This window comes from Lissotriton vulgaris, chromosome 8 (assembly GCF_964263255.1).
Source record: "Lissotriton vulgaris chromosome 8, aLisVul1.2, whole genome shotgun sequence".
Classification (NCBI taxonomy): Eukaryota; Metazoa; Chordata; class Amphibia; order Caudata; family Salamandridae; genus Lissotriton; species Lissotriton vulgaris.
The window spans coordinates 31,972,757-31,996,752 of record NC_141696.1 but is presented as its reverse complement, the minus strand read 5'-3'; the positions used below and the strand labels follow the sequence as shown (position 1 = coordinate 31,996,752).

At 42.6% G+C, this 23,996-nt stretch overlaps 1 protein-coding gene across 1 annotated transcript in view; it reads right to left on the bottom strand.

Annotated features, from left to right (window-relative positions):
- The window catches only part of LOC147693313 (extracellular calcium-sensing receptor-like), a 95,896-nt gene that overhangs the window by 66,749 nt on the left and 5,151 nt on the right, over nt 1–23,996 (bottom strand). Inside the window, exon 2 of the mRNA XM_086935924.1 lies at nt 19,707–19,998. Coding sequence (XP_086792050.1) covers nt 19,707–19,998 — 292 coding nt within the window. The remainder of the gene's footprint in view (nt 1–19,706; nt 19,999–23,996) is intronic.

Here is a 23,996-nt window from a genome sequence, read left to right as displayed (position 1 = left end):
TCTCCGAAATTAACATGGACATCTTCACCCTCTGCTAATTGCCAATGGAAAATCACATGGATTCACCTTGAGTACAAAGTCAGAACTCTCCTTCAAAAAATAGAATCAATGCCAAGAATAGAAAGACAGCCTGGTACATACTCTCCCTCCTTGAGGCGCCTTCTTTGGCTAGTATTAAAAAAATAGAAGTAATGGCAAAACACTAACAAATTCTTTATATTGAGAAGTTCTCTTTCAAAAATGTTCCCTGTTATTAAAAAACATACAGGTAAATTCTATTAAAACTCCATTTGAGGAATGTTAAATTGAAATTCTCGATTTTTGGGTAAGCTGTGACACCATCATTTTGACCCAGGCCAGCACTGCTCATGATGTCATACATATTACCACAGAACCAATGTTATTATAGAAGAGATCCATAGCGAGATCGCACTAACATGATCATCAATGAAGATATATATTTGTATTTAAATACATGTTTTGAGGTTTCACAACAAATTGTATGAACATGTATTAAGTGATGAGGATAGGCCTGGTTAAAAAAACACTATTTTACATGCTCATGTTTCTTAAGGTGTTTCTTTTCTAACATACAGTGGGCCTTATTTATGAAAAGTGACGCATCGCTGCGTGACAACAGCGATGCGTCACTTTTCACTGCGCACTCCTTGCGACACCAATGATGCGTCATATTTAATGCATGACGCATCATGTTGCAAGGACTTACAGATACGTCAGTATTTCTGACGCATCTGCAAGCGCAAAAGTTACGCATTGCTGGAGTGTGTCACAAAAGTGACGCAACTCCAGCAATGCGTCCTTTCACATGGGGCAAGCCCCATGTGAAAGGGCTTGCGTCAGTCTTACGCCTGCTGTGAGGCAGGCGCAAGATTTTGACGCAACAGCGTCCTAAAAGTGACGCAGTGAAATCTCATAGATTTCACTGCGTCACTATTACGAGGCTTTTTGTGGGGGAACGCCCCCTCTGCATACATTATACCTGACGCAGGTATAATATGGCGCAGGGGTTTAAAAAGTGACACATCTAACTAGATGTGTCACTTTTTTAAAAAGTGACGCACCGGTGGCGCAAAATTGACGCAAGGCCTCATAAATAAGTCCAGTGACTTTTGACATACATTTGCATGCATGTCTGTTCATGGTAATATTCTCAAAAAATGCATTGCTTGCATTCTGACTTCATAAGTACTCTATCACACTACTGTGAACATTTAGTACAAGGGATAAGGATCACTGCGCAGAATATCACTGTTCTTATTGGCCAGTGGTAACAAAGTTATCACACTAGGATCAATGATCACGGCAGCATGGTTACTGTTTATTATATATATTGAACAACTTCCTTGTTTAGATAGCTCACACTGCGATGTCACTGCAAGCCAGGATTCCAGCTCAGTTAATTCTCATTTACAGACATGAGGGATGTCAAGCTCTTCAGAAAGACAGACAGCCTGATAACACTTACCCGCCGGCAATGAGGAGTTATACCACTTAGCAGGGATTTGGCAGATCACCCTCCCTAGGCCAGATATGTCTAGGGAGTGGTAGGTAAGCCAATCAGCCCGGCAATGGAGATCTACAACATGAAAGTAATTAGCTCAGCCCTATATGGTGCAGAGCTTTGGGGGTACGAGAACTTATCTAAACTTACAGTTTCAGAAAATAAGTTCTTTAGGAAAATTACCAAGTTAAAACAGAGGACCCCAATACGCCTGTTACTGAATGATCTTGGGAGGAAAACATTTGCAGACACAGCTAAACTGCGTCCCCTTTTGTACTGACGTAGACTCTGAACTACCCCAGAGCTTGCAGTGTATACAGCTGGTTTTCTAGACATAATAAGGGCAGCTGCATAACATTGAATAAAATGGCTGAGGGAGCTTAGAGCTATTTTATCAAGTATTGGCATGAACACGGTCTGGGTGAACCCAACAAATTCTATTTTTCCCCTCAAAAGATTTTAACAGCCAAGTATTGGTAAATAGTCCAGAATAATACACTGAGAAGCTGTGAGTCTTCCTCTCTAACAGGGTTATTCCTGGACTGTAAACCTACTCCCAGGCTGGAACAATACTGGGATATTATTACAAAGCCCCATGAGCGAAAATTATATTTCCAGTTTAGGGTGGGTACACTGCCACTAAGAGTTTTTACTATAAGATGGGTCAAATTTAGTGATGACTTGTGTCGTGTATGCCAGCACAGCAAAGAAACAATGGCCCATTTACTGTTTGTCTGTACTGGATACAATGCCCCACGCCATGTCTGGCTGACACCAATTTGTAAACTCTTAGGAACAAGAAGGTCAAGCAGAGCTGAGAGAATCCTAAGATCTGACACAACGATATCCTAAAACCCGGGACATGTATCGGGTCTAGAGATTCATCAGTCCTACAAGTACCGACTTGCACCCACCTGGGTGATCCACTAAAGACTACAAGTACCAGGGTCCCGAGGGGCGATCATGAGGAGGGGCTAGCGGTGTGCGCTCCATTGATGACTAAACACAATATGGCTCCCTTGAGCTTTGGGCCGACGGGCTCTTGGACGAAGCACCTGCGTGCCGGTTCTGGCATCGAGGCCTTTGACTGTTGTGTGGCGGCCTTCTCTTCCACCCCTAACAATCTTTCTCTACTGATGAGGGAAGTTATCCCGAAACCCGAGACATGTCTCGGGCGATATCCTAAAACCCGGGACATGTATCGGGTCTAGAGATTCATCAGTCCTACAAGTACCGACTTGCACCCACCTGGGTGATCCACTAAAGAACTACAAGTACCAGAGTCCCGAGGGGCGATCCGGAGGAGGGGCTAGCGGTGTGCGCTCCATTGATGACTAAACACAACAGTGGTGATTTTCATAGCAATGGCAAAATACCTGGGGTGGGTGTGGGCAATAAGATCATGTTTCCTCGATTAAGGGTCAGATCAAAAGATATAGGGCCCGATGTAGGTACCAAATACCGGTCGGAAACGGCCGATTTCGGCCGTTTCCGACCGGTATTTGGCAAACTGAGATGTAGGGGACCTTTTTTTGTCCGATTCGGTATTTTACCGATTCGGTAAAATTACCGAATCGCAAAAATACCGAATCGGTAATTTTACCGACTTTTTTAAATTTGTGATGTAGGTGGGACTACTTTCAGTCCCACAGGCCCTTCAGATTCGGTATTTTAACACCCAATCCAATTGGGTGTTAAAATACCGAATCCAGGTGTGCATGCACATGTGTGCATGCACACCTATGCCAGGTGACAGACAGACATGCCCTTAGGGCATGTCTGTGTGCCACATGGCTCACATGCCTGTTTTGGGGGTGCTAGAGGGTGTCAAAGTGACACCCCCTGCACCCTTGCACAAATCGGTAATTACCGATTCGGTAATGCCCATTGATTCCTATGGGCTTCAAGGCCCATAGGAAGCAATGGGGGATACTGAATCGGTATTTACAGATTCGGTAAATACCGAATCTTACAGATTCTGTATTTACCGAATCTGAAATACCTACATCTCCCCCCCCTCTAATTTACCACTTCATAAATACCGATTCGGTATGATTCGGTATTTATGAAGTGGTAAATGTAGATTTACCTACATCGGGCCCATAGTGTTCTGCTTTAGTAGATATCATGCTAAATCAATTGCTTTTCCCAAATCAAGTATGCCTTGTAATTTTGTAGTTTGCATTATTTTATAATAACAAAGTATTTTACCATATAATTTGTATTGTATTTTTACATTGTATATAGTGTTTCTATGGCGATCCCATTTACCCATCCCTCTTGGCATGTATCATATTTTATCTGATGTTTTATGGAATTGTTTTGGATGCATTTTGTATGTGCTTTTATGACTTAACACGTTGAATTAAGCGTTTTGGATTGGATTGGCTAGATAGGAGTATGCAATACACAGTGCTTACATGCCAGTATAAATATACCATTCTAGCACAATGGTGGAGTTGTTCCTCTTTTTAATTATTCTCATAATGCTAATTCCATTATTCTGATTCCTTCCATTGATCATTACACAGCACTTATTTGACTCAGGAATCACAATGTTTCAATAAATATTGAAACCGCAGGTAGTGCATTTTTTTGGGTATGCATGAGAATCCAAACGAAAAGGTTGCAGCCCTGTTACCACAATGTACTTGGGGATCAGGGTTGTCATGTTCTGAGGTTGCATAAACTGTCAGTCACCTGATAAAGGTTTAGGGGTACAGATAGCGCACTGTAAGCTCGCAGGACGTAGGCCAACATTTCCTGAAGGTTTGCAAGGAATCAGTCTGGCACAAATGCACTGTTTTACTTGATAAAAAGTGCAAGGAGTAGAACATGTCGCCACCAACGTTTTAACTTGGATTGCATGGATTGCCTGAGTAGTTTCTTTGTATACCTAAAGACCTCTACTCACCTCTTAACCGGAGATGTCTGAGGTTTTAGATAAAATCTCCCTCAGCTGAGTAGGGAATTGCTATGTATTGGCTTTCAAAGGATTATCCCATAGTGATTCCCGCTCTGAATTCCACATTTTCCTATGGTTAACCCAGCAGTATGTAACATTCGTGAAAACTGCAGACATGCAGTTACTCAGAAGATGCTACAACTAGATTTTACACTTACGTGTGGGGAAGTTAACTTTGTGTTGGAAGCTCATGAAACATTTAGAACAGAGGTATTCTATTCATGGAATGAACTCCCAGAAGCAGACAACAGAAAAAAGCTGTTTCACAGTTACACTGCAGATGATGATCGAGATAACTAGACAGCCTATGAGGCTTTTGATACAGGCATCTCCAACCCTTTCTGTAGTGAGAGCTACTTCTGATCAGTGAAAATCATTGTGAGCTACTGTAGGCTAATCAACTCAAGCATTGTTTCCAGACACTCCCACCCTTCATTGACTTTAACCCTAATGTCCATAGAGCCACATACTATGGTTTGAACAAAACACTTTGACTAGGGGCACTATAAAATGATGCCATGTGCGTCAGTGAGTGCGTGGTCTTTGGATAATGCATGAACATGTGCGTGTGTGTGAATGTGATATGTGTGTTTGGGTGTCTGAGAACCTGTGTCCTATGTCCTTGCACCATATGTGGCACAGTTAAATATTGGCTGTATTTTTCAGTTATAAATATGACAATGTATCTACCAGCCTCTTGGAGCAAGATGCCAGAAACATCATTTTGTTTTCACGCTCCAATACTGAGTTGACAAGTACTTTTATTTAAGTGTTAAGTACCTCATGGTGTCAGTCTTTCACATCTGTGCCCCAGCCCGGGTCATAACACCGATTTTGCACTGCTTACTATAAGGCCCTGACATCTGCAGCCTGATGATAATAATGTAAAATAAAGTGTGTAAGAACAACTGTACCCCTGACAACAGTTCCTGAATCAGGGAAAATAACTAGGGTGTAAATATCACAATTTCAGGAGCGATGAAAATAAATATGGACCTAAACAGTGTTAAAAGACATATACTTGCAACCTCTGTTCAGTGGTGTTAAAAATGTTTTTTATTTATTGTTATTTTTTTAAGTTAAATATAAATAGGTTGAATTAAGTACATAAACACACTTGTAACATATCATCATCTGTATGCATGTTTGCGCTGAGTTTAAACAATCAAAATACAGAATTTCTTACATTGATTGAATAACATATATAATGGTTACAATATCATTCATGGATATATGAGAGATTATTGGCAGAATGCTATAAATCCTAACAACATACATTAAAAGATGATCATTTTACTACATTTCAGAGGACAGTCATTTCTGGCATGGCTCTAGTAATTAGGGGGCTGATTCACAGAACTAATTTAATACAACATCCTAAACTTACTACTTTTGGTAATCACAGAGGATAGGATTTTATCTTAAGATAGACTTAAGACAGACTTAAGACAGAATCCTAACTTAAGTCTGTCTTAAGTCTGTCTTAAGTCTGTCTTAAGACAAATCCTAACTTCTGTGAATACCAAAAGTAGTAAGTTTAGGATTTTATCTTAAGTTAGTTCTGTGAATCGTGCCCTCAGTATCCTACGCGTGTTTTGGCTTTGTGCCTTCATCGGGAAGCCACGTACAAAAAACTGCCACCTTTATTTGGATTTAATAGGTAAATCGCTGGGATGAGTGTGAGGTCTCAGATTGGCTGACAAGTTCAATTATTAATAGATAGTCCAGTGTTTAAGATGAGACCTCTATAGGTAGGCATCCTCTGGTCCAGATGGAAAGGTCTAAGTTGCAATGGTTTAGTTTTCGTATCAAAAACGGCATTAGTCCACTTGACTATAAGGCCCTAAGTCAGTGATTACACACTGTAATTCTCGATCAGTGTATGTATGCTTAAGCTATTTACAGGGACAATTTGCAGGGACTCATAATGCAGAAGACAAGCCACTGGACCACTGCTACCCCTTACAATAAGATGGGGATTAAAAATACATATTGGTTGCAATGGATTCCCATTCTCCATTCCTGTTGATTTGGTTCCAATGATCAGCATATGCCCGAACTGTTATCAAGGATGCTAGAACCTGGTTTATTATTTTTGATAAGTAGGGACTTACGACTTAGTACTAACAATAAGGCCACAATCACAATAAAAGGTCCACTGGGCACACTCCAGCTGCATTCCTCTTGGTGGAGATAATGCAGGTGAAACTATTTTAACCTGTTTCTTTCAGGGAGTCAAGTTCAAGTTCAAGTTTGAATTATATAGCGCACTACTCACCCAGAGGGTCTCAAGGCGCTTGAGGGAGGGGGGGGGGGGGAGATTTACATGTCAAATATCCAAGTTGTAAGTTGTTTCCTGAAGGAGAGGTGGTTCTGTGTGAGGTGGAGGTGGGTGGGGAGGGAATTCCAGGTCTTGGCCACTAAGTAGGAGAAGGATCTTCCTCCCATGGTGGATCTTTGGATGCGTGGAATTGCGGCGAGGGCTTGATTGGATGATTGGAGTTGGCGGGTGGGAGTGTAGAAGGACAGGCGCGTGTTGAGGTATTCGGGTCCTAGGTCGTAGAGGGCTTTGTGTGCGTGGGTGAGGAGTCGAAAAGTAATTCTCTTGTTGACGGGGAGCCAGTGGAGGTCTCTCAGGTGACCGGAAATGTGAGCTTGGCGGGGGAGTCCACTCCTTCCATTTTCTGAAGCAAAGCAAAGTCCTTAGAGCTGTAGTGTAGCAAGTACAATCCTTATGAATGTAATACTTGGGTACAGGCAGGGGATCCCAGCAGGGCGGTCCTTCTTCTCCTTGTAGTTGCAGGCAGGGTTCTGAGTTGCCATGCATCTCTTCTGTATTTATTCAGTGTTCCTAGGCATCAAGTAGGGGGGCACCCCAGACCAATGGGATGCAGGATGCCTCCCAGATACACGACCACTTTCTCCAAAGTATGGCATATTCTTTTCCTAGAAAGAAATATTCTTCCAAAATGGAGAATCTTTCTCCTGGAGGTTAAGATCTGGGTAAGCCATCCCGCTCGTGTGGCTAAGTCCGCTAAAGAACATTTCAAGGTACTTAAGTACTTTACACACCCTCAGGCATGTGATGTGGTTCATCCATACCCACCTCACAATATCTCTGCAACTCTCTTGCAGATTTCTTTGAGGAAATGTGGAAGCGATCTATAGGAAATTTCCTATGGAGCAGAGTAGTCCAAGTTCATTTCTCCATCGCCACCTTGTAATACAGATTTTGTTCTATGACTGCAGAGCAAGCCTTAACAACTTTGAGGACAGCCAAACCTGGTTCCCCGATGGATGTCTGTCCCTCCGGAATGGCTGCTACATTGCCAGCTCAACTTGCTCTGGAGGTTCAGGCTCTACTTCTCCGGGAATGCTCCCAGAAACTGGAACTCGCTGCCTCAGGACTTCCATGACAATCAATTATTCTATTATTTCAAGAACAAAACATAACCTTCTTCTTCTCAATAATTGCCTAACCTCTCTCAAGCTATCTGACTGGCCTGAGAACTATATTGCCCACATATCCTACTATCTATTGTATACTTCTTGTGTTACTGGTTCTGCATATTTGTAAGTAGTCCATGTATTTGTATTTACTCCATATGCAACTCATGTATTTACTCCATATGTAATTCACATAACTGCTGCACTTTGCAACATCCTACTGCATTACCTCAGAACTATAACATTCACTTATTTACTGCCTATCGTATACTTCTTGTTTATACTGTTACCATGTATTTGTATTTACTCCTTGTATTATGAAACTAGTGTAACTGCTGTAAACCTGTAAAGTGCTCTGATACCTTCGGGTCCAGTTTGTGCTATGCAAAACTTGATAAGTAAATACATTATAAATAAAATACTTAATATACTTAATTTATGTCTGGAATCTACCATGGAACTGTCAGCCTGGAAAACAGCGCTGATCTTTCCCCTTAAAAAAATACCCAATATCGATCCCTCAAACCCGAACAACTATCTCTCAATTTCTTTGCTTCCTCTATTAGTAAAAATATTTTTGAGACCCATGTGAACAAGCAGCTCATGACATTTCTGTATGATCATATGATCTGGGACCGCTCCCAATCGGGATTCCGTGCAGCCGATAGTACGGAGACTGCATTAATGGCAGAAACTGACTCGATTCACCTCTCTTTCAATGCTGGAGCTTTGAGACCTGTGTCAGTGGGTCCACTTTGCAGTGCCTACCTGACATTTTAAAAGATCACACCCAAATTATCTTTTTGGTTTCCTTCAATTATCAACAAGCTCTCCTCACCAAAGGAGCTCCCTGAGGGCTCATCCCTGAGCCCTACATTGTTTAATGTTCATGTTCCTCCTTTGGTACACATTGTAATAACTTATGGCTTTGAAATAATCTCATAAGCTGATTATATGCAGTCCATCATCGCTATGGAGAAAAACATTGAGGATTCTAGCCAGAGCTTCAAGAAATGCATGAACGACATTGCTACTTGGATGGGAAGGAACTGTCTTCAACTAAATAGTGAGAAGACGGAGGTCCTGCTATTTGGCAAAGCTCAACATCTCTGGAAGGTCCCTGGCAAAAACGGATTCACATCTGCTCAATTAGATTGGTGAGCAGATACCATAATTAAAGAAAAGTTATACTGAATCCATAGGGAGGAGGTGTGTGCCGTCACAGGGTAAGAGAGTACATCTGATCCTTAGTTCCATTAGGAAGAGGCTGGCAAACCAGGACAAGTGTGGATCACTTTTGCCTTTTATCCCTAGTCAGCACACTAGATAGGGCAATGGTGGCTACTACTATTTTGGGACCACTGTGGGAGACACAGAATAAGCTTAGTCTGTGGGTGTCAGTTAGGGACCACCCGGACCTTTGGGAATGGTACAGAGGTACGCTCCATCTCAGGGTGTCAGTTAGGGATCGCATGGACCACTGGGAGGGGTACAGAGGTACGAGCAGGGCCTGGATATCATATAGGGCTACCACCTTGATCTTATTTTTTTGTCAAATTGGTTTTCTTATGGACTGCCTGTTTATCTGCAATGGCAGTGTCTAAAAGAGGTGGGCTTTTTTTCATTTCATTGGACCGCAGGTAGTCAAGCAGTTGGTACTCACAAACAATCCCTGTGTGTGATACACAGTGTAATTCAAACATTAGGGAAACATTTGGTGAATAGGGTGTAGCTTGGGTCTGGCCACAGAGGGCCAATAACTGTCAGGTTATTCCTTTTTCTCTGTACAATTCCTTGCAAGTTTTGTCTACCAAGCCAATAGAGGCAGACTATCAGGTTCACTTAGCTCTGCACGTAAGATCTAGGAGGGGACTACGTTTTTGGACAAAATATTAATTTTTTTCTCAACCTTTTCTCTTTTGGTCTCTTTTACATTTTTAAATGTATGCATGTGTTTGATATTGTGGTGCTGTAAAATGTTTTGCAATATTGCTTTATGTTTAAATGTTATATCATGTTAGTGAGTTTATGCTTTATGAAATGACCATTTCTTCAGAATTTGTAGTTCAATACTACAAATCAACTTGTACTGTTGTTAACTAACAATTGCACTTTTTACAGGTGGTTAATATGTCTTTGCACTTGTCTTTGTTTATTGATAGTTAAATTTTTCCTTTCCCCGATGCATCAAATTTGAAGAGCTTATAATCAGTAGATTGTTTTTGGTACTAACCCATGTACACCGTTTGCCAGGTTTCAAGTAGAATTTAAAATTATTTAGACAATCTCGAGACAACTATCTTGCAAAACCTGTGAAAAAAGGTTGCCCAGTCCTTCATGGAGACTCCACAAGGCCACATACAAGCAAGGCACCCCACCCTGGCTAGAAAACTAGGGAAACACTGTTGTAAGTGGCATTCCAACACCTTAGCACACCAATTTCCCTGGCCTGAGTAGGGAACACTCAATACCAACATCATAGAGCATACAAAGACTCAAATACAGACCTGGTATGCAGGCCATATAACGGCTTAACCAGAAGCCCTAATGGAACTATGGGCCCTCTTCAAGGAGGACCTGGCCAACAAGGCTATCCCTAAGTCTGTAAGTGAATGCATCTGCATCTCCCACATCATACACTGGCAGGGGCATGCTATCGATGATTCCTGCCATCCAAGTCATCCTTGCACTGGGATACACCAACCCACTGGTCGAAGAGGCTGGTTGACCTCCCTCCGGCAGTACGCCACTAGACGAAGGAGGGGGAGATCACAGGCCCAACCAGCCCAGATGCAGGCAGTATCAGCTCAGTCCTTTCGCCAAGCTCCCTCAGGGTTCAAACCCCCATCCCTCCGTCATGACCCATCAGATCTGAGGCAAATTGGGAGTACATGCTCCTGACCACCCCACAGGGTGCCCTAGGATCAGAGGGGAGGATTCCATCAATGAAGGGAAAGATCCCGACTCTGAAGGGGAAGCTGTAGGCTATACTCCCCCGAGGCATGTCTATGGTATAGAGGAAGCATCAGTGAGTGAGTTGGAGGCTAAGACATTGCCTAGAACAACATCACACAGCACTGAGTGAAAGAGGCAACCCAGATGGAAGTTAGAGGAAATGTGTGAGTAAGGGCTATAGAGAGAGATAACACTCACCTGGGAAACCCAACCAAGAGAGGGACCAACCCCCACTCCCCTGGAGGGAACAGATGCTAGCCCCTTAGCCCTACACAAGGAAGGCATCAAGGAAGAGTCAGAAGGAAGGCCCCTAAAAGGAAAGCGTACACCAACTCATAATTGGCGCAGGAGAGGGGCTGACCAGGAGATACGTAGTGAAGAAAGCCTGATTGGAACTCAGTTATGACACAGAAGAAGCAGCATGGCACCTTTATTTGTGCACTAGGAGAGTAATGCTTCCCCTGAATGCGCAAGTCAGGCAAACAGACCCCGATAGAGATAGGCCATCTACTGCCAACTGGACCCCAAGCAAAGGCCAGAGGAGGGATCCTTCGAACCTGAGGACATGGCTGTTGCGGAGTACTGCATTTGGCATTTGGCATGGAGGGTATGGAGGGGGTCTCTTGGATCTCCTGATCAAAGATGGAATTAACCCTACACTCCAGGAATGCCTGAGATGATGGGAGTGCTATGTTGGGGAGAAGCTGTCAGAGCCAACATTTTTATGCTTCTGTTGTTGGAGCAGGTATCATCTATGTTCTGTAGTCACAGATGTGCACAGATGAACAAAAAAGGGCTCAGGAAAAAACTGCCCCAGAGACCAGGAAAATGAATGTCATGCTTTAAGAAGAAGACAGGGGCATAAAGTTAGCTACAGGTGACATCAAAGGTCTGCTCAGCAGCTTCATTGGGTAGCAGACCAACATGATATTCTCTTGAGGTCACAACCCACGGTCATACTTATAATCACCAAGCATGATGGGACTGCATTTAACTCATTCAAACAACAGATATGGATGGCCTTGAGGGATATATTCCATGACCGCCCAGACGATTACTGGCAGAGAGAATGAAGCCTGGAGAGAACCTGACTGAGTTTCTAGATAGAATGAAAAAACAATTGGTTCAAGAGACAGGACAGCCCTTGACGGACACAGGTCTTCAGGTTGCATTCTTCTACAACATCCTCAAAAGGGAACTACCCACTGTGAACCATATACTGTTAGATGGTGTAGTAGGGCTAGACACCAAACCTTGGTGGAAAATACAGACCCACATACCACAATATTACTGGCAAAAACAGAAGAAGGGCACGGAAAAGCAGGAGTAGGCCCAGAGAGACACCACCAAACAAGTCCAACAAAAGTTGAAAAAACCACCCTAGAGGAGGCAGCATTGTCAGTCAACATCCAGATGGCACCAGTCTCAGGGAGACCTCTGCCTCCGGTCCACAAAGGGTATCCACCCAGTCCTAGTGACTCGGGTCAGAGAGACTGGGTCCAAACCAGTCTCATAGTCACAGAATGAGCCACATGGCTAACCGGTGCCGTCTAAAAATGTACCACAATCAGAATGGAATAATACAGAGACAACCCCACAGAGCATCCATCCCAAAACCGAGCTCATAACAATACAAATGCATCATAAAGATAAAATGTAATCAGCCTGAGGCCACCACACCACACCACACCACCACAGGTTAGCTGAATACAGGGCAACTGCTGCAACACACAGGGACCTCAGTCCAGCAGGGACCGGGATCACAGCCGTAGCAGGGTGGGATGACAATCTGGGGTGGCAATGCCCTAGCATAATCAAGTACACCATAAGTCCAAACCCATCCCCCAGAACAAACTATCCCCTTCATGCTGCTGGTTCAGGGGATCAAGGCACCCAAGGGAGATTAGCCAAACAGGACCCGGGGGAGGACAGTCTGACAAGGGAGCAGGGTGGCCCCCAGCTGGTATATAAAAACAGGACCCAGGTCCCCTTGCCTAAGTCACTAGGGCATGCCCCAGATTAAAAGGACCCCATTCTCCCACATTAATTTCAAAATGAGGCAAAGGTTCTGTATCAGATCTGGTTTCCTCAAACATGCCAAGGGCAACAATGTCCTCAAAATTACAAAAAAAAACAAAAAACAATTCACCCAACCCCAGTCTATAGGCAAAATCCATTGATGTCATTAGCACTGCCCGCATAAGGCCAAACACACAAAGAACACAAGAACCACAACCTTCGTCGAAAAGCACAGGAAATAAACACCATTTCAGCTATTTCCTTGCAGAGCACAATGGGAGTCCACGAAAAACCCTCCAGCCACCTTCGGTTTACCTTGTTTAAAATTAGCAAAGCCCAAATCATAGCTAAACGCCTACAGTAACCCATACAAGAAAGCCTATAACCAACCCAGTATTCTCAACCCTTCCAGAAAAAGGGCAAAACTTAACAGGTCAACCCAATTAGAGAAAATCTTGTTCCAGGCCACAGGTGTCAATATATGTCATATTCTATGACCTCATAACAATGTTGATATCTGTGGAAATGATGTCGCTGTACGCCATGATCAAGATCACTTAAGAATGTCGAAATCTGTAAAGACAAAATGAGTGCACGCTATGACTACCGTACGCACAATATTGAACCAAGGTCCTATTTTTATAAGCTCATACCATCATGAGCAAAGAAGAATATGCTCTCTGATACCAAGCTGATTTATTCTGCACCTTTTCTTTCCAAGCTTTCCACACAAGGGTTTGAACTTTGGAGGGACACTGTAGATCTAAACTCAATTTGGGGGACTAAGTATTGGCAGACTTTACTTTAATCATGCCTTACACCACGTTGACAGATTTTCCTAATCAAAACTGTGCAGCAAACATCATGTCTTATCCTGGGTAAGATAAAAGATTTAAACACATCAAGCATTCCTAAATTTGCATGGTTTATGAAATGGCTACGGTTCTCGATTTATTCAGAGGAAACACTAGACATCATGCTTCACAATGGATCATACAATTCATCGGGGACCAATTGGGAGGGATGGTTAGTGTGGCTATTGCACACTAACCAATTTGAGTCACTTTTCCTAGGTGAAAAAAAGGGTTGATGGTCAGCAGGTCCAACCAATGTGACATGCAAATACAACACTCGGGAGTGCTAACAACGTAGCGTGTTGGGAAGTTGTGCCTTGATTGATGTCAACATTATCCCAGATGAAGCAACGTCTCTTCTTTATGATGACATGGGACTTTAGGACTTTTTACTAGGTAAGCAAAAACCACATCTAAAGCTCTTCTTGTTTTCAATATATTATGAGCTATGGAAGGTTTACCAGCAGGAGGTTGCTGAGAGACTGAACAAAATTGACAGTATTGAATAATTGTATGACTACCTTTTCCTCCATGATTTATTCTCTAGGTACCTTTGTGTCATCTGCTATAGAAATCGTACAGAGCGACATGTCTTCTTTACAACATGAGCAGTCACAGCCTGTATCTATCATGTTATTAAGCTGGACTCTTCAGGCACTTCATGTGCGTTGCATACCATGACAACACCTTAATGCCATTGGCGTGTTTTCTCGTTACAGTGTTACAAAACAGCAAACCATCATGGCATATAAAGACGTGATATACACCATGTTACACATTGAGAAGCTGGAGAAGTTAACCTTTAACTGTTGCGGAAACAGCTCCCCTGTATCAGATAATCCACTGGTTTATTTCTCTACCATTTTTTGACATTCCATGTCCAATACTCTATTATACACCATCAAGTGGACAAACATGAAGCACTAGTAGAAGGATATGTACATGAGTCATTCATCTTACCTGGCTGTGAGTGTCCTTTAGGGCATTCCTTAGTGTGTAGGGAGGTTTTGATTCATGGAGCATGTAATGCATCAGTAACAAATTTGTCCTGCTATCTGAAAGGTTCCCTGTTGCTGCTATCCATCTGGATTTTAGATTGCTCTCGAATGAGAGTTATTTGATAGTGAATGATTAGGACTTCTCTAGCATGAAACTGGGCATCGCCTATCTGGTAACAGTTTCTGCAGTCGTCACTTGTTGTTCACAAGTACTGTTTCCGCCTGCTAGCACAGTTTGGGAGACAACACTGTGGCTTTCTATTCAGCTTTCAAATGTTAACTTTGATGGTTTAAGAAGACTGAAAATCTTATTGTTCCAGAGGAACGCAGTCTTTCAATCTGAAAGGGAGGCATTTGATCTCTAAGTTGCAAGGTATTTTTCTGTGGTACAGTTGCTACTCTGGATTAGCTTCCCACTACATTTCGGAGAACTTGTGCACCGCATTTTTAACATATCTAGTATCGCAGTAATAGCACACTTTTTCAAGAGTATAGGCTTTGGGTTTGGGTAGCACCTTCCAGAATGTCTCCATCGTTTATATACTCTGTGCTTGGAAGTGTTTTTGGAGTTCTCTGCTTGTCTTGCACCTAGTTATCAGGATGGTGCTTTTATGTTTTTCTGCTCTGCAATGGATGTCCCTAGAAAACTGGGTTTTTGTTGCCGCTTTGACTGAAAAGTGCTGGATTCATGCTATCTAGGTTCCCAGTACCCATTTAATTTGCTAAACTGTACCTTTTGTTTCCCAATTGGCATGATTTCAGTACCCCTTGTAAGTCCCTAAGGCATTGGCACTGAGGAGGGACCACAAGGGCAGCAGCACAAATTGTACCTAAGGTCCCCTCACCAAGGCCATGCACTCTGCCATCACAGACTGTGTGCCTTCATAAAGACAAAACTAAAGAGTTAACATGGCATCTTTGTGTGCCATGCCCACAGTTACTGCATGAGGTATAGAAAAGACACCCCTCTAGCAGGCCTTAAAACCCGAAGGCAATGTGCACTATATCTCCCAAGGGGACATATTTTCATGAGCAGATATGGCCCTGCAATATCTATGTCCTCCAACAGGAAATGTATTGTGTATAGTTGTGGACAACTGTATTATTGCATTTACTGTGATTCTATCATATTCTGAAAAGTATTTGCCTTGTACCTGAAGTTCTTGGTCTAATATTTATATAAAAATCAGTACTATTTTCAAATTTGGTCTCAACATCATTCATTGAGTGTGAGTATCATTTATTGCCTTGATGTGTGCAACAAATGCTTATAACTACCCTCTGACAAGCCTAACTGCTTGCCCACACTACCGCAAAAGAGGGCACTAGTATTCTTCTTTTGCCTCTGTATGCCAGTAAGGGTCTCTCTGAACTATCTGCACAGTGTACCCCATTGTGGGACACTAGATAGAGAGGTGGGTTTCCTACAGTCCTATTAAGAGGTCACTTGGAATTGAAGCTTCCATGCCTACTCCTCTCCTCATGAAAAGCATGATCTTTTGACGCGCCTCTGCTTCAGGAATTAAATGAACAGTGGTTCTTGTCCTTTCGTCCTGTGAGTCTACAATGCATGCAGCCAATTTTTCATTGTCTTCTGTACACATTTGAGTGTCTTGCAAATATGCTTATGCATGCTCCTGGTTTAGTCTCTGGACATTGACCTACTGGCCATTTGTACTGTTGTGCCTTGTGCTTACTGTTGCTCCTGAGTGCATTTTAAGAGCCCTCTTGGGATGATTCTACTCCTAGTGATCTGGATCTTGTTGGGCTCCTGCAGTTTCAGCACTGTCTGTTGCTGTCTTCGGCGCTGCTGAGGGGGAAGGATGGGAACATATTTGCTCTATGGATCTGATCCAATGGATTCCTCTGGATCATGGTCTTCGGTTGCTGAGAACAGCAATTTTTTGTCTACCTCTCAGAACACATAAACAATCTGGAAGTTTCGAGTCATGGGACTTTTTAATTTGGCCTTGTTTTCATATGTCAGATTGATTTTTAAATTAATTTTTAATACATGGTTTTATTCAGCTTCTAGCATTTTAAAGGAATTACTTTATGATCTTTGCCTTTAAGGTATCAATAATACTGTTAAGATTCTAGGGGATTTTATACAAATGGGACTTCATGTTTTAGCATTGTTCAGTGATAGCCTTTCATGTCTCATGTCCAAAGAGTGGGTGTCATGTGGTCAGGTTAGGCCCAATAAAAACATCTTAATTTTGCATCCTTAAAGTTCTTACGTTACCTTCTTTTCTAACACACAGTGACTTTTGGCATTCATAGTGTACATGTCCATTCAGGATAACATTCTCACTTTGTAGTCACCCTATCTCAACACCTTGAACATTTAGTACAAGGTATAAGGGTCACTGTACAAGTGTCATTGTTGTTATCGTCCAGTGGCAACAAAGTTATCACACAAGATCAACAATCACAGCGGCATGTGTACTGTTTATGATATATACAGAACCACTTCCTTGCTCAGACAGAGGAGCACTCCACTAAAACTACAAGGTCACTACAAGCTGGTATTCCAGCTCAATTCATTCCCATTTACCGACACAAGGGATGTCCAGCTCTACACCAAGACGAACATCCTGATGACAATTATCCGCAGGTAATGGGCATTTCAACCAAACAACAGGGATTTGGCAGAGCACCCACCCTAGGCAAGACTAGGTTAGGAGCCAACTTATGTACACTGTTCCACAATGGTGAAATTGTTTATCTTTTTCACTATTCAAGTTAGGCTAATTACATTATTCAGTTTTAATTTCAATCATTGCAATGCACATATTTTACTCATGAATCACAATGTTTCAATAAATATTGAAACTGCAGGTTGTTTATTTCTTGTGTATTTCTTTGGCTATGCATGAAATTCCAAGCCGCAAGCATCTAGATCTGTTAGCACTATAACTTTAAGGATTGTCATGGTCTGAGGCTGCATAATCTCTCTGTAACCTGATTAGGTTTAGGGGCACAGATGGTGCACTGTGAGATAGCAAAATATAGGTCAACATACCCTGAGGATATGCACGGAATCAGTCTGGCAAAATCCTGATGTTAATGTTGTCCAACAAACGCACAGTTTTACTTGGGAAAAGAACAAGCTATACAATATATGAGCAGATCATGAATTGCTTTCCATTCCTCTACTGTGCTTAACGATCCAGTCTTACTTAGTCTTGTTCACTTTTTTCTGGAAGAATGTTGGAGCCAAGTTTTGCATAGTACATTGCTTATTGTGTTGTAATAGGACAGTAATGTAAGGCTTTGTAAGGCTAAGCTTCATTGGTGGAAAGTGGAACTTGCTGCTCTCTCTCTCACTCACCTAATTACAAAGCAAGAAAATTGCATTGTGTCACCCAAAAATATTTGAAGGTTCATTGTCATAAGTCTTAGCATGAGTTAATGTTGTTGGATTAGAGCAAAATCCCAAACCTAAGAAATACACCCATAATACTAAACTACATGACCTGTATGTCTTATTATGGGATACACCTGAGGCATTACACATGCAGCACTTTTTCTTTCATTGAGTTGGGTGCACCTTTTTAACACCTTCAGCGCGGCGCGAATTTTCGCGCTGTGCTGAAGGTTCGAAAAACGGGCGTGGTCGTGACGGAACGGTTCCTTCATCAGCACACCCCAACCGACGCTGATGACGGAACCGTTCCGTCATAAGCATCGAAGGGGTTAAAGGTGTTCCCTGTTCAATAAAGGAAAATGGCACATTAGGAGGATTGTGCTTCCACAAAGGCAGCTGCAAACTTGTGCTGCCCTGGGGGCCGCTCTTTCATGTGAAATAATGAGAAGCTGCTTTAAAGCTGCTCAGTGTTTCACTGTGCAGGCGTCGACCCGCCTGCACTTTTAAGGGGAATTCAGATCCCCCTGCAGGCTGATGCAGTCGATAGGACCCCCTGTATTCCCTGCAGAGGACTGCCCTCAGGAGGCGCACTGACAGTGCACCTCCTGAGGGCTTCTTTACCTCTGCGCCTACGTCGGTAATACGGCAAGGGCACAGAGGAATGGGGATTCCCTCATTTGAATGGGGCACACCATGCAAATGAGGGAATACCCCTTTTAAGATAGCGCTGGCATTTTATGTGTGCAAGCGCTATTGGTTTATCTGAAGGGCCCGCCTAAGCGTCTGTACCCCTTCTGTAATACCTAAATACCCCAGGGATGCACAAAGCGGTTGCAACCACCCATTGCGCCCCTGGGGCACGTTATGTATTACTGCCCCTGATGTCACGTGATATCCCAGATCTGAACTGATATCATGGCAGAAGTCGATGAGAGGGGTGTAATGGGTTTTGCTGGATGCCGGTAGTTTGTTGTGTTCTTGAGAACATCTCCTGATTATAGAAAGCTGCTGGTGAATGCTGTGACAGTTTTAGATAGGGTTCCATCAATGATAGTGGTCCTTGCATTGTCTGAAGCATTGGACCACATTAAACCGTGCTAGTTGATCAATATCTGAGAAGGTGAAACTATGTTCTTTGTTTGGTTCTTCATGTCATTTGATTGTGAGTGATAGGTTTCATATGTGAGTGATCTTTAGGTTAGGGCAGAGCTGTATAAGAAATCCTCTATAACAAATATATTCAGGAAATTAAAGACTTTCTAACTTGTATGGTTGGATGTCGCTGCAGTCTTCCACTGAACCACTTATGGAAGCAAGTGGCTCTGGTACCCTAATGCTTACTGTAAGTCTCAGGCTACTGAAGTATGATCTACTTACAATCATTTGATCTTTATGATACTCACTTACATATTTAGTGAGTATTCACAAAATCCAGAAAGGTACTCAAGAGGTAATTCTGTTAAAATAAACATCTCTGTAATTAGCAACAGGCTTAACATTTAGGGTTAGTTGGCCAGTACCAGACTTTTCATCCTCTTTCTCTCTCCTGTATATCTTAGCAAATTATACCCCTTACCTGTGGGTAATGGTAGAGTCCCATAATCCTGGCCAAGGGGACACTTATTGAAGACACTGTTCCCTCAATAACCCCAGCCAGTAGCGGGTGTCTTGGACACCGATATCCAGGAACAAGTTTCTCCTTTCCCGAAAGAAGTTCTAAAACCCCTGCGAGGGCCCTGCTCTCAGACATGCAGCAATCAAAAATCCAGTAGCCAAGGGTGATGTTTGGCAAGAGATTAGGGTTTTGATTTATTTCTTCTATGGCAAAAACCATTGCCAGAACACCTCTGTAGTACCGAATACTGAACCTGTTACAAAATGAAAATGATGACCAGTGTTACATTTGTAAATAATAATTACAGTTCTTCAGCATGAAGTTTACATATCTGAAGGAAAATAATGTTAATGGTCAATGCATACTAATGATATAAACATACAATCGAATTTCAAATTTAGGAATTCAGGAAATGTAATGAACTTAAGCCACAACATTGAAAACTGTGGAGGTTATAGGATAATTTAAGAAGATTGATTTAATTGATAATCAGCTTGAACATTCCAAACCTCTATCAATTTTTGAATAACCTAACTCACTTTATAAAAAAAAGTTGAAACCCCTAAATCTCATTTGCAGAGAGAGAGCGACAGCTATAAAACATTGTTAATATTAGAACAAGCAGACATGCTATTAAAATGATTGAAATCATTTTTTGGAAACAATACATTGTTTGAAGAATATTTTTTATTAGTGTCTTCTGAAAACATCAAAGGGAAATATACTTGCTCTGTCCCTGTTTAGTATCATGAAAACATGTATAAATAAAAAGAAGCAACTGGTACATAAGGAAGGGCACAATAAAGAGACCAGAGTGTATGATGTGGCATGTGTGGCCATCTTTGATACTTTGGATAACATATGAAATGGGACCAGAACGATGGTCATAATATAGTAGATGATAAATGGGAAACAGTGTTGCAATGACACACCTGTACAAGGTGACATTGTTTATGTGTTTTTGCACTGATTTCCTCTTCCTTTGTATGTGCATTGAATCACAACCTCTTTGTATTCTGTTTATTCTGTATTATTTGAAAAATATATCTGGCTTTATGTACTGTGCAGTCTGCATGATTCTTGAATCAGCATCTGAAAACGTGTAGGCAAAAAAACAGTCTATATGATATTTTAATACCGTCCCTTACAATAAAGACTATGGACTTGATCACAATGGCGGAGGGCCCGCCGCCACCAGCCATGCGGTGGCAGGCCACCAGACAGCAATGTTCCCCCGCCATTACGACGGCGGGAGGAATCGTTCCTGTACTGCGGCGGCCGTAAAGACTGCCCCACACTGTTCCGCCACAGGTAATCACTTCGATTGCATGGCGGAGCAATCAGCATGTGTAAAATGGTGGTGTAGCCTAGCAGCGTCGGCCATATTACAATGCTGGCCACCACCAGCCTTTCCCTGGCGGGTAAACCACCATTGAAATGCTGGCCGAGAATGCATTTGGGGGCCCTTATCAGGCCCCCCTTGATTTAGGGGGAGGTGGTTGTACACTGGGGAGGTACACTTCCTTGCACAAAGTGGCAGGTACCGCGTGGTACCTGTCACATAGTGGAGGGAAATGCACTACATGCATTTTTCACATTGCGGCGGGTGCTGCAGGCATGATAAAGATGCGAGATGCGACCGCTAACATGGCTTTCACATCGTGATTTTATGTGTGTGACGGCCGCCATACAGGCAGGCGGTCCCAAGCACCCGCCATCGTAACGACCCCCTATGTTTGCTTTCAATTTTCTAACTACCTGTGAGAAAATGGCCTATGTAGAAATGCCAAGTACACTAATTCATATAAATTGGCTGTTTCTCTGAGAGTTCCCATGCCCATATTAAGCCACTATGTCAGTCAGGCAGTCTTCAGAGAAAATCGGAGAGGTGTTTTCAATAACAGCATATCCAAGCACCCAAACATTTGAGAAATACAGGGAAATAAAGAACATATACAGCCTTATTCATCAAACATATTTGCGCTCGCAAAGGGCCAGATTCTGAGAATCTGGCCCTTTGCGAGTGGAATTTTTGCATTTGGGATTCATCATCCCAAATGCAAAAATCGCTATTTAGAAACGCGCAAATTTGCGAGGAATAGCATTTAAGGAATCTCTATTAGAGATTCCTTAAATGCTATTCTTGAAACAATTTAAAAATACGAATTCGCAAATTTCGGCCGCTATTTACCGCGAGGTCAAACCTTGTGGTAAATAGCGAAAACTTAGAAAAATGCTTTTAAAACCATTTTTCTAAGTTGCATGTTGCACACACACATGTCCTGTGGACATGTGTGTGCGCAACACCTGTTTCAATTTACATTTAAGGGGTGCTGCAGGGTGTCCTTTGGACACCCCTGGCACCCTTTAAATCGCTATCGTATTTGCGATTAGCTAATTGCTAATCGCAAATAAGGAATACTCCCCATTCATTCCTATGGGCCTTTTGGCCCATAGGAATGAATGGCGAGTTATTCCTTATTTGCGATTAGCAATTTGCTAATCGCAAATAAGGATTATGTAGGAATCGCATTTCTTTATGCAATTACTACATGAATCCCGTTTTGCGAGTCCTTAATAGCGATTCGCTATGAATCGCTATTAGGGGCTTGCAAAACGGGAGAATGATGAATTAGGCTGATAGATCCATAGCAAGATTAACAATGATACTATATTCAGTAAGACAAACATGCCCATGCATTCATGTTCAATTAGAAACACCATTGTTTCCAATGTTTATAAATGGGGAAAGTCTGGGAAAATTATTGTCACTCATTGTAAGTTCTGAGTTTTCTAAGCATGTAGTTCATTCCTTTTCGCTGGCAGTGTTCCTCACTTTCAATCAAAATCCATTGGGGCAGGCCCATTAAGGTGGTGTCCATCCTGGATAACTCAATAAAGTATTGGGGAACCAAGTGCAAAGGTGTATTAAGCTCCTCTGCAACAATGTCTAAGATCCATTCTGATCACGCCAAGAATTAGAAATCTGGCTCCAAAATATTAGACTTGTTTCCCAAAATGATCAGTTTTGATAGTAGTGGCATAATACTTTTCAAGACTATCAAATATTGTGTCTACACCCTACCTGACTCTTCATCCCCATACTCCATAAGAGAAGTCATTATTCATTTCTTGAGTGAAAAATACAGCAGATGTGAAGGCATATAAACAATTCCAAGCCTCCTTCTCCTCCTACAACCTTCTCTCCATACTGACTGCTGCAATGGTTATACATTTTAGGAGTTTAATATATAGTATAAACTTGGTCCAAGGTTATTATAGCACTTTACATGCCAACCAGAATATATAACACATTTGATTAGGAACAGATAGCCAGATTCATCAATGTCAAATTCTGTGATTTCTAAATTGCGAGAAAAAGCGAATCGCAATTTAGAAATCGCAGAACGGCATTCATGAATATTTGCAAAAGAAAAATGCGATTCACAACCTTGCCGCAATCGGCAATTGCGAGCCCCCAGAAATCGGTAAATAATCGCAGAATCCGCCGATACCCATGTTGAAATAGCGATCTCGCAAGTACCGAATTCGCAAATTGCGATCTCGCTAACTGTGAGATCGCAAAAATGGGTAGTTGCATCCTGAGCACAGTGATGACATCACAACCAGGAAGTAGGCAGGTTCCACCCTCATTCAGCAGTGAGAGGCTGAAGTACAGGCAGCAGTGCCATAGCTCCCCTCCAGTGTTCCTACAGGAGTACAGCAGGAGACACCACAGTGGCAGGCATGGCAGAGGATGCAGCAGGAGGTTCTACCAGTGGGAGAAAGCGTAAAATCAAATTTTCTGAGCAGGAGCTCGAACACCTCATAGAAGGAGTATCAAAGGACCACAACCGGCAAAGACTCCCGAAGGGTGCCTGAGGCCGACAAAAGGCGCATATGGCTGCGCATCCACGCCAAAGTGAACTCCGTGGGGTGATCCAGCGCTCAGTGGACGAGCTTAAAAAGCGTTGGTATGACCTAAGAGGGAGGGCAAAGGAAAAGATTGCTGAGAGGCTCGGGGAGCATGTGGCGACAGGTGAAGGGGAGCCCACTGTCCCACCAAACACACCACTGGAGGACCGAGTGGAGGAGACCATCAATCCACAGGTCTGCGTGGGTGTGACTCAGCTTGACTCCTCCCGACCCACCCAAGACACACTAGGTAAGTGCCATGTGATTGTGACCCCCTGTCCCCTAACAATTCCATGACTCCAGTGCATCCCATGTCAAACCCCAATCATGCATTCA